Genomic DNA, 12370 nt, shown 5'->3' on the forward strand with positions numbered 1-12370 from the left:
CTGTCTGTCTGTCTGTCTGTCTGTCTGCCTGCCTGCCTGCCTGCCTGCCTGCCTGCCTGCCTGCCTGCCTGCCTATCTATCCGATTTGTATCCCACCCTTCTCCTTAGACTCAGGGCAATTTACAGCATGTTAGCAATAACACTTTTAAACAGAGCCAGCATATTGTCCCCACAATCCAGGTCCTCATTTTACCCATGGAAGGATGGAAGGCTGAGTCAACCTTGAGCCAGTGATGAGATTTGAACCGCTGACCTACAGATCTATAGTCAGCTTCAGTGGCCTGTGGCACAGCACTCTACCTGCTGTGCCACCCTGGCTCAAAAGCTCCTATCCTCAAAATGTCACTACAGAGCACTGCACACCAAGACAACTAGACATAAGAACAATTTTTCCCCGATTGCCATCACTCTACTAAACAAATAATTCCCTCAAAACTGTCAAACTATTTACAAAGTCTGCACTACTATTACTACTAGGTTTTTCTCAGGATCCCTCTCACCCATTTCTTCCCACTTATGACTGTAACTTGTTGCTTGTATCCTTAAGAGTTCTATTAATATTGAATTTTTTTCCTCATTGCTTATTTGACCTCTATGACAATCATTGTGTTGTACCTCATGATCCTTGACAAAAGTATATTTTCTTCTATGTACACTGAGAGCATATGTACCAAAGGCAAGTTCCTTGTATGTCCAATCACACTTGGCCAATAAAGAAATCTATTGTATTCTAGAATCTCATGGGAGATTTATTGAATTATTTGCTGAAACCATGTGTGAGTTCACCCATCCAAATACTATTCATCCATCCACATACTATTCAAACAGCCTACCACTTTCAAAGCCCACCAGGGTTGAGCCGGAACAACCATTTTCTAAAAACACAGTGCTATGGCCCATCATCATCTTCATTTAGCGACCTCATAATCCCTTGGACGGTGGAGTCTGGGCAACTGAATGGAACTAGCAGAGTGTTTTAATGGCCAGATGCCCTTCCTGTCAACAATGCAGAGTTTTGTTCATCAGATTTATTTATTTATTTATTTATTTATTCATTCATTCATTCATTCATTCATTCGTTCAATTTTTATTCCACCCTTCTCCTTAGACTCAGGGTGGCTTACAACATGTTACCAATAGCACTTTTTAACAGAGCCAGCATATTGCCCCCACAATCCGGGTCCTCATTTTACCCACTTCGGAAGGATGGAAGGCTGAGTCAACCTTATTCTCAGTGTGCCCAGAGAGAAAAGTATCTGCCTCTACCTAGGATTGAACTCACAGCCTCCTGATTGTGAGGCGAGCGGTCCATCTCTAGGGCACCGCACCACTCCAGTGCTCATCAATCATCTGAATGTATTCAGTGCTGCTAATATCTAGTACTGAAATCTTGGTGGCACTCTGCTGCCTTGTCTCCAGTTCTGAACCTGATAACACATATCCCCTCCCTCAAGCCTTTGAAAATACTGACCCTATATGTCAAAAGCCAGAGGCAAGGAAGCAAAGGTAGGCTTGTTTGGAACAGTGTCTTCCACCAGAGCAATCTATTTGAAAATACGTGTGATTGCTACTGGGATTACTTGCTGACCTTGACCTCAGTGCCTTAATTCACGGAGCAGATCTTGACCCCACTTTTTCCTTTTGCCTATGTCAGATTGATAGTTTTTGACTCCAGATTCTTTGCTGAACATTTCTTATCTTGCAGTTTAATACACGAGTAGACAACCTGGTGCCCTCCAAATTCCTTAGGCAACAACTTCCCATCTGCTCCCTCTAAAATGTTCAGGTTCAGGGAATCTAAAGGTAAAGCAACTAGACGATGCTTGATTTGTTTATCCATGTAAAAACAAATAATATTAAACATAAGAGTGGAAAAGAGTGCCATTCGCTTAGTTGTACAAGAGCACCGATTCTTCCCGGCTCTTCTATTGACTGCTATTAAGAAGCAACTAAAAAGCATAGGATAGATAGTATAATTGGTTAAAACAAAATAATTATCAAAACCTACTTTAAAATAGGTCTATAATTCAAGATAGTATAAAGGACGATATTACTTTACTTTCTGTGTACTCAATATCAGAATAACTACCGTAGATACATAGAATATCATAGAATGGAATGGAATGGAATAGAATTCTTTATTGGCCAAGTGTGATTGGACACACAAGGAATTTGTCTTTTGTGCATATGCTCTGTAAATAAAAGAAAATATATATTTGTCAAAAATCATGTGGTACAACACTGAATGATTGTCATTAGGTATGTAATACAAATGAAATAGATGTTCAAAAAGAAATGGGTGACTCAATTTACTGAAAATTATCTTTTTTATATTATAATAATAATAGAATACAATGAGGATAATAATATTGCAAACTGTAAATACGTAAGAGAATAATATCGGCAAGCTGTAAAGGAAAATTGTAAATGTTTTACTTGTTTTTTCATTTAGATGTGCAGTATGTTGTGTTTATGTTGTAAGTTCATTTTATGTTTTTGTACATTTATGTTTGTTTTTAAAGGATAAATTAATAAAGACTTTTTTTTTTAAAAAAAGCAACAGATGCAGCATAGGAAGACAGCAAGAAACATTACCTTTGGCTTCTTCCATCAAGTTCTCACTGCCTCTATATTCTATATTCAGTTAGCCATTACACAAATTGATTGGTTTTTGGCTGATTATGGGGCATCAAGCCAGTTTCAATTCAATCAATCAGAATAGAGCTGGAAGGGACTTTGGAGGTCTTTCAATCCTCAAGTAGGAGACTCTATACAATTTGTGATAAGTGGCTGTCCAGTGTTGTTAAAAAAATCTCCTGCGATGAAACACCCACAACTTCTGGAGGCCAGCTGTTATTCTCATTAGGCAGGTTATCCTTAAGAACAGGTTGCTTCTTTTTTTGATTAGTTTCCATCCATTGTTTCTTGTCTTCTGATGCTTTGGAAAATAAGTTGACCTCCTCTTTTGGCCTCTCAAATGCTGTAATGTTGCTATCATGTCATCTCCTAGTAAGCCTATAGGTACAACGAGGAATCAAGCTTGGTATTGGTAGTGGGCAAACTTCTGAAAAAAATTAAGCACTGAGTTTGTGACTATTGTTCCTGAATTTAGAAAAGAATGCACTGCTCAAAGAATTAGTATGATTGGATATATCATGCCAAACCAACTGTATCTCCTTTCTTATACAATGGCCAGTTTAGGTGATTTCAGGAATGTGGCCACACATGACTTCAGCTAAGAATTCAACGTATGTCCTGGGAGTTTATGCTAGAAACAATAGCAAAATGTGGGTTGGCTTATGCTACCATACAGGGGTTGATTCTAATCTAGTCTTTCAGGTGTACTCACTGCTATCATAACTGAGTCAATCTGTCACAAGTTAATAATGCTGGGCTGAGATTGTTCTTTCTCCCCAATTCTTTTTTCCCTGTGATATATGTCTTAGATTAATTGCTTCTGAGAAAGTATTATTACTCTCCCAAAGAATAGCTGGGAAATGCTGAAAATTTGCTAGCTTCAAGCATTCTCCCAGAGGATAAGAATTGTTCAAATACCATGCAGTGTAATTTAAGATTCCAAGCAAAATTAATTTTTTATAAATGTTGTGAGGTCAAATAATTCTAATTTTGCCAGCTGTTTTGGCAATTCTGTTGTTACAGCTCCTAATGCGCCAATAAATATTGGGAAAAGTTTGCTGATTTATTCCAAAATTTATATTGTTAAATTTTAATGCTTTCCCAGTTCCTCTTAAACTACTGTGTCAATTGGTATTGTTGCACTATAAGTAAAACTTACTTTTCTTCAACTACATAATGTCTTAAGTAATGTGTTCTAGATAGCAATCTATTTGAATTTGGGAATCCTTTAACATTTTTACATGTCATTCTGAAATTTTTTGATATCAGGATGATGTAATATTTTGGGGACATCAAATCCATACCTTTTACAGGCAGCCTTGATTAACGATCACTCATTTCATAATTTATCAAATGTTGAACAAATGATATTTGCAGTCAATTCTTGAAGTTATGATGGTCCCAGCAAGCCCACAGTCATGTGATGGTGATCCAGGTGCTTTGCACCTGGCTCACACTTACAATGGTTATAGTCTCCCTTGCATGATTTCCATTTGTGACCACCCTGCAAGCTTCCCAAAAGTAAAGACAATGGGTAAGCTGATAAGAAAAGTTGCAGATTGCTTCTGCAAGTCATTGATGCTTTATTTATTTATTTATTTATTTGTTTGTTTGTTTGTTTGTTTGTTTGTTGTTTGTTTGTCCAATACCCAATACATATGGAAGAGAATAGACATGAAGTAATATATATATAAAGATAATATGTAAAAATAGAGGAGAAGATATATGAAAGGAAGAAAATATATATGATATATGAGATAAAGGAAAGACAATTGGACAGGGGATGAAAGGCACACTAGTGCACATTTTCTTCCAAAGAGCTGGCTACAGATGATGAAATCTTGTGTATTCTATAAGAAGGCCTGACCACAGCACACCACTCAAGCCACAGTTCATGGCAACACACCTAGCTGACTCACACTGAGTTTCATCATGCCAGCCATCTGAGTCCCATCCTTTACTCCGCAGCAGCCAACCCCTGCCCAGTCTACTACTGGCTTGCTTGTGATCTGCTAAGGACTTGCAACTTCCTGCTGGTTTCCCCATTGACTTTGCTTGCTGCAAGTTGGCAGGGAAAGTCAATGGGCAATGCAAGTTGGCAGCAAATTGTAGCCATGTGAGGTTCTCACTTAAGAACTTGTGATACTTGTGTGAACTTGTGACAATGGCAATGGGGACTGTAAGGGTACACACCTTAATGATGGGAATTCCAGTCTCAATGACTGTCATTAAGCAAGGTTGACCTGTACATAAATTCCAATGCATCATCTTTCCTACCTTCTTCCTATTGCTGTTGTAATTGTTAGAAAGTCTGGGGATGATGCAACCCCACAAAATACGGCTGACTTCAAATTGGGAAAAAGCTATCTTCGGGGTGACAGTCAGAGAGGCTGTGTGCATTGGTCAGGGGAGCTGCTGGTGCTGGCTGGCATGCCTAAGAAAGGCAGGTGGGCAAGGAAGACTGGAAATTGGCCCAATTCCAGTCTCTGGAGGCTTGGGAGGCCATTTTTGCCCCCCTGAAGGCTCGAGGAAAGCCTCCAGAATTCATGGAAGGCAAAAACACCACCATCCCACCACCATAGTGCAGGAGGCCAAGGCCACACCCACCATAACCATGCCCACTCAGCAACTGAGCAGAGAATTTTAACTCAGGTAGGTAAGTAAGTAAGTAAGTAAGTAAGTAAGTAAGTAAGTAAGTAAGTAAGTAAGTAAGTAAATCGATCAATCAATCAATCTTTTGCTAAAATTTTTGAAGCCGATCCCTGCTGTCTGGGTATAAGAAAACCCCAAAATCTTCACTTTCTTACGAAGATTTTAAATATATACATTAATGCATTTTATGTTTTGTCCTCTTACAAGCAAGTGATATATGGCATATGGTAAAATTGCAGAAGCAGCTCATTTCAATGGAAATAGGAGCAAATGTTACTACAGTATTAACATTATTTCTTTATTATGTATTAAACAGCTACTTCTTTTCAGGATAATCAGTGGGAACAATACCCATGACATTAAAGAAATCATTTAAGAAATACGTAGCCTATCCCATCTAATCTTCCACATAGTAACGTTTCACTCTTTCAAGATATTAACCCTCCTGCTCAATTTTGGAGAAATGATTTGGCCATCTTTTTATCCAATTTATTAATACAAATATCGAAGGATAGAGGGACTAGCTACTATTCTTGAATGGTTTGGCAGCCCAAATTGATACTTCTTTCCAGTCTTGTGAGGAGCCATTGATGAGCACCTTTTCAATATGACTTTTCCAGAGAACTACGTATTCATTTAACTGTCATCTCATCAAACCTACAGGTGAATCAAAGCGTCCTAGGGTACTTTGCTGAAATTACAGCAGATTCCAATTATGCAGAGAGATAGTGAGCTCCCCTGACCCCCGCCATGTTCAAACAAAGGCTATAAAGTCATCTGTCAGGAATGCTTTAATTTGAATTCCTTGCCCGGCCAGGGATTAGACTTGATAAGCTAAATTACCCCTTCCAACTCTGTGATTCTATGAACACTTAATATGTCGTACAGCTCCTGGAAGGTCGTCTACTCAATCTGTGATCATTTTATTATGAGGTTTGATTTCCAGTTTCACAAACTTCTTGGCATTATACTGAGTTTTTGCATATTACCTTTCACTGTAATCTGCTATCTTATGTATCTTCATGGTGCTTAAAAAATATATATTGTGCCCCACGTTACCCCCAAGAGGCCTCATACAGCCATATAAGAAAAGAATCCAGCACGTTATTAACCATTCCACATTTCTCCTTTACCAAAAAGGACTAGTCAAGGTGAGCTGCAACGATCTGGACAATTGATAGCTGGCAGCAAAGGATTTGAAGCTTTCTTTAAGGCCGTGGTTCTCAACCTGGGGGTCGGGACCCCTTTGGGGGTCCAATGACCATTTCACAGGGGTCATCTAAGACCAAGGGAAAATTTCCCATGGGGTTAAGAACTAAAGCTTCTATTGTATTGCTTTGGAACATAATTTTACAATCTGACCAATCCGGCATTTATATTGGGGGTGTCCCTCTGACCTTCCTGCCAATCAGCTTCTCAATTCTCTCTGCTGGGAGAATTGGCGCTAGACTTATGGTTGGGGGTCACCACAACAGGAGGAACTGTATTAAGGGGTCCTGGTATTCGAAAGGTTGAGAATCACTGCATTAATCTCTTTGCTGCCATCCAGTGACCATCTAAAGCAGTGGTTTCCAACTTTTTTTTGTCCATGCCTCACCTAAGCATCTCTAAAATCCTCATCTCCCCCCCACCCCGTGACATATAAGTCTTGCTAGTCAAAAAGTGAACTCCTACTCATGTGGAGGAAGCCTAAAAAGGTCATTAATTTGGTTTAAACAAGGTTTTAATTGCCCCTATTAAAAATCAAATTGCCCCTCTATGGGGCATGGGCAGTGAAGGGCTACCATTTTTTTTACTACCACTGTGGGCGTGGCTTATGCAGGACGCCCTTGCATTGTCTTACAACATCTTTCTGTGCAAATTGGGTACTCTGGGGTGGAGCTCCATTTTTGCTACCCCCCACCCCAGCAGCCCACTCGTTGGGAACCAGGGATCTAAAGTTTTACATTGGTGTTTGGTATTGTAGTCCTACCGTTACCATCTTTTCTCCTCAGCCTTTTTAACTTGTGGAAATAGTTTATTTAATTTATTTATTTGATTATATTTCTATGCCGCCCAATTCCCTAGGGCAGAGGTCTCCAAACTTGACAACTTTAAGACTTGTGGACTTCAACTTCCAGAATTCTCCAGCCAGCTATGGAGTTGAAGTCCACAAGTCTTAAAGTTGCCTATTTTGGAGACCCTTGCTCTAGGGACTCATTACTAGGGATTTCCCTAGGGACTCAGTAGTAATGAAGTTACTACTATGCCATGTCCCCGTGTACCGAATTTCACGTCTCCTCTACCTATTTTACTCACTGCATCATTAGCACCCCAATCATTAATGTGTTGGGGTGCTATGCCTAATGGGCGCCAAGCTGGAGATGTTCCTCAGAGCGGCCTGCTTGTTTTGGACCCATATCCCGGAGCCAAGTCCGTTCTCTTTATTCACCTGTCCAACCCGCCCCCGCCCCTCCACTGCCCGCTTCGTCTCCGTCGGCTGTCTCCGTCTCGCCTCCCCTCCCGGCCCTGCTGCATTGTGGTTCGGCCGGACCGGCGGCGAGAGCGGAGCCGAGCCAAGCGAAGATGGCTGAGCCGAAGCAGCCGCCGAAGCACGACGGGAGGGTGAAGATCGGCCACTACGTGCTGGGGGACACGCTGGGGGTCGGCACCTTCGGCAAAGTCAAGAGCTGAGTACGGGGCACGGGGCGGGGCAAGCAGGACGGGGCGCCGGGTTACAGGCCGGCAGCGGCGCAGGGTCGTTTCCCGCCGCCGACCGGGTTCCACGCGCGGCGGTGGCGGCACCAGCAAAAAAGCCGGCGCGCTCGCCCGGAATTGGAGCCAGCGAGCAAGCCGGGTATCGGGGCTCTCCACCCGCCTTCTCCATCCTCCAGGGTCGCCACTGCAGGGGTTCCGTCTCTCCGGTGGAAGGAAAGGCGGGGGGAAAGGCGGCCTGCAGGGCTTGGTGTGGCTGAGAGTTGCGAGGCGGCGTAGCAACTGTTCCTCCGGGTGTGCTAAAGTGCTCGAGTCATTTTTCCCTCTCACACACGCACAACCTTCCAACGACCGAGTCGGGCTGGATCTCCCAGCACGACTTCCCTCATCCCCAAGTAATAATAATAATAATAATAATAATAATAATAATAACAACAATAATAACAACAATTATTATGTGTATGTAATTATTATTATTATTATTAGTAGTAGTAGTATGTTATTATTATTAATAATAATATTATTAATATTAATATTAATATTAATATTATTATTAATATTATTATTATTATTATTATTATTATTATTATTATTATTTATTAGATTTGTATGCTGCCCCTCCTTGGACTAGGAGCGGCTCACAAGTGAATAGCACTTGCTGCCTGGGGACTATGGGGGCTTCAAATCCGTTCATCCAGATTAATTAGATGCTGGAGAAGATAAGTTCAGGGAGAATTTTATCCTTTTTTTTTAGGGAAGACCCAACCTACAGTACAATAAGTGTGACTTTGGGGGGGAGATATATAATGGAAGCAAATGGGCATGCTGATATTGCAATGATAAGACTTAGGATGAATAATGCAAGGGGTTGTGGTTTTGCTCCACAAAAGGAATACAACTTTTTTTTCAAAAAGTTTTTTGTATTTTTCTCCATCTTCACATATAAATTTTACAATTTTAACATGTACTGTATATACCGTTCAATATTACATACACGTAATTCCAAATTATTCTTTATTTCATAAGCCAAAATCTTAAATAATTGATTCACCCCCCTTTGACTAACACCAGTCTGCCCCTCTAGCTGTTCTTTCTTGCACACTCCCTCCTTCATCAAACCCTTTTCTCCTTCTACCTACTTTTCCTTCACTCCTCCTTTTCTTCTCTTCCTTCTCTCTCTCTCACCGCTTCCTTCCTCAACTTCACTCCCCTTCTCTTCCTCCCTTTCTACTTCTCCTCCCACATTTTAGTACCTTTCCTAGAGTGTTTTCCAATCTAAAAAAAAATCCTTAGCAAAACTATTTAAGTAGGCATTTCTCACTGAGAAATAAGACATGGTATCAATGTTGCGTTTCGGACGTTGGGGAAGAAAATGCCTCCACGGATCAGTTTGATTTTCCATAAACCCCTGGAAAATCTTCTACCTCAAGAAATGCCTTTCCTAACAATGTTTATTTGCTCAGAATCAGAACTCATCATGTTGTGTTCTAGAATGAATTCTGTTTTGATCCATTTGCAATTCTCATTCAATTGACACAGGATTGCAGCCGCATTTGTTTTATCTTTTTTTAATCAAATATACTTATATTAATATATATATTATTTCTATAGCATTCCTGAGATGTGGGAGATCAGTAAGCCATACTCTTAAGTTAGTATACTTTGAAGTGCTGCTTTATTGATCAATGCATTACAGCTGATTGATTTAGTTGTTCTAATTTGACTTTTTAATTCTAGAATTATGTTCTAACACAAACTTATTTGGGGTTAATAATATTTGAAGTCATTTCAAAATTGAAATTCTATTTGTGTGCATTTTAGAGAACAGAATACTATGTAGAATTTAATTTTCAAAATGGTAGTACAGCAATTAAGTTTCATTGTTTAAGAATATACTGTCTTTTCACTGTTCATAATTTTATACTATTCAGCTATATATAGCATACATATATATATAAAGGAACATGGCAACGCTTTTGGAAATGCTGAACCTTTGCTTACATTTTTAGAGTTACAAAACACCCATATTAGGAACCTACACTGTTACACTACACAACAAATAATACCTTCTCTTGTTATTCATCCTACAAGACATTCAAGTAGCCTTAACAAGTCCCAAAGGAGTGAAACAATAATATCTCTGTATCTGTTGCTTACTGTAAGCAAATGATGGATTACAAAGCAGGCTGTTTATTATTAATGATTAATGTATTAGAAAAGATTTTGTAGACACATATCTTTTATAAATGGACTACTCAGTAGGAATATGTACATACAAGCTTGTTTATTTTGTTGGCTGGAGTTAGCCAATGTATTTTTAAAATTATTTTAATCAAAGTCACTGAATAAAACACAAATAATCACTCTAGAGTTGGGCAGAGTCTAGTCTTGTCATCAAATTTTACAACTGCGACTCTTCATTCTTGGTTATGTCTGTAGAATATTTTTCCATAAGTGCTCCTGGAGATGACAGATACATGAAGTAATATCATCAGACCATCTGATGGGACTACACAAATGAATGAGGAGGTTTGATTATTGCAAGTTGCTCAGACACATTGAGAGTCAGGTGACATACAAGTTTAATAAATTATGTATTATTATTATTATATCTGACATAGCAAACAACTATATACATCTGCTTCATTTCATCATTAGCAGGCTCTCGGTTAAACATTTGGTAAAAGGACATTAGTGGTGATGATTATAGTTGCTTTCCAATCATGCCCAATTCTCAGCTACCTGGAGAGATTTCCACAATTTTCTTGACAAGGTTTTTAAAACTGCTCTGCCTTTGCCTCCTTCCAAGGACTAAGAGTAAGCAATTATGCCAAGGTCACCCAGCTGGTTTTATGCCTTAAGATAAGGCTAGAACTCGTGGTCCCCCAGTTTCTATCCTGAGGCCTTGATGGATCTCAAGCTACTCTTAAGACACCCAGAAATGCTTGGTTAATTTAACTCCAATGTTATTTCTGCTATTTTTAGATATACTGTAGCTTATTTCAGATATTTATACTGCTCAAAAAAATAAAGGGAACACTGAAATAACACATCCTAGATCTGAATGAATGAAATATTCTCATTGAATACTTTATTCTGTACAAAGTGGAATGTGCACAACAGCATGTGAAATTGATTGTCAATCAGTGTTGCTTCCTAACTAGACAGTTTGATTTCACAGAAGTTTGATTTACAGTGGTACCTCGAGATACGAGTTTAATTCGTTCCGGACCTGGGCTCTTAAGTCGAGCAGCTCTTATCTCGAACGACTTTTCCCCATAGGAATTAATGTAAATAATTTTAATTGGTTCCAGCCCTCAAAAAACTCACAAAGTTAGTCTAAATTATGCAGAAAGACATGTTTTTAATGAAGAAATGTACATGTACATATAAATGAATAATGAAGTTTCTTTCACTTAACTTGTAAACTTTCTTAAACTTTTAAATTTACATATGTTCAACTTCTCTGCCACCCAATCCTGTAGGACAGAGGTCCCCAACCCTTTTTGCACCAGGGACCGGCTTTAAGCGATCAAGAGAGGAATGGGTGAATGAATGGACGGAGGGTGGGAAGGAAGGAAGGAAAGAGGGAAGGGACAGGAACAGAGGAAGGAAGCAAGGAAACTTATGAAAGGGGAGAGTAAGAGAGGAATGAGTGAAGGGAGGGAGGGAGGGAAGAAGGTGGGAAGGAGAAAGAAAAGAAGAAATAGAGGAAGGGAAGGTAAAAGAGAGAAAGAAAAAGAGCAAGAAAGAAAGAAAGAAAGAAAGAAAGAAAGGGGGAAGGGACAGGAACAGAGGAAGGAAGCAAGGAAACTTATGAAAGGGGAGAGTAAGAGAGGAATGAGTGAAGGGAGGGAGGGAGGGAAGAAGGTGGGAAGGAGAAAGAAAAGAAGAAATAGAAGGGAAGGTAAAAGAGAGAAAGAAAAAGAGAAAGGAAGAAAGCTGCACGCACCCCCCCGAGCCCCCCAGGCCGGCTGCAACCTTTTAAAACACGCGCGCCGCTTCGCAGCTGTCTCCTGAAGCCGAACGCAGAAGTTAGCGTTTGGCTTCAGGAGACAGCTCCTTGGCGCTTGTATCTCGAATTTGGGCTTGTAAGTAGAACAAAAATATCTCTCCCCTCCCAGCTCTTATCTCGAGTTGCTCTTAAGTAGAGCAGCTCTTATGTCGGGGTTCCACTGTACTTGGAATTATATTGTGTTGTTTAAGTGTTCCCTTTATTGTTTTGAGCAGTGTACATAACTAGCATCTTTGTTTTATCATTTCCCAACATATTTAGCTAAATGTTAGTGTTTTGATTACTAGAGCACCCTAATCTTCCCTCTCCACTCTTAGTGTCTCTTCTCAGGGATAGAAACCAAATATTCAAAAATTAGTAGAAGTATTTTAC

General features: G+C 39.8%; 1 protein-coding gene across 1 annotated transcript in view; it reads left to right on the plus strand.

Annotated features, from left to right (window-relative positions):
- The first annotated feature begins 7854 nt into the window (after nt 1-7854).
- The window catches only part of PRKAA2 (protein kinase AMP-activated catalytic subunit alpha 2), a 38020-nt gene continuing 33504 nt past the window's right edge, over nt 7855-12370 (plus strand). The window contains exon 1 of the mRNA XM_070748975.1: nt 7855-7957. Within this exon, the coding sequence (XP_070605076.1) occupies nt 7855-7957 (103 nt within the window). The remainder of the gene's footprint in view (nt 7958-12370) is intronic.

Source organism: Erythrolamprus reginae, chromosome 3, assembly GCF_031021105.1.
Source record: "Erythrolamprus reginae isolate rEryReg1 chromosome 3, rEryReg1.hap1, whole genome shotgun sequence".
NCBI lineage: Eukaryota > Metazoa > Chordata > Lepidosauria > Squamata > Dipsadidae > Erythrolamprus > Erythrolamprus reginae.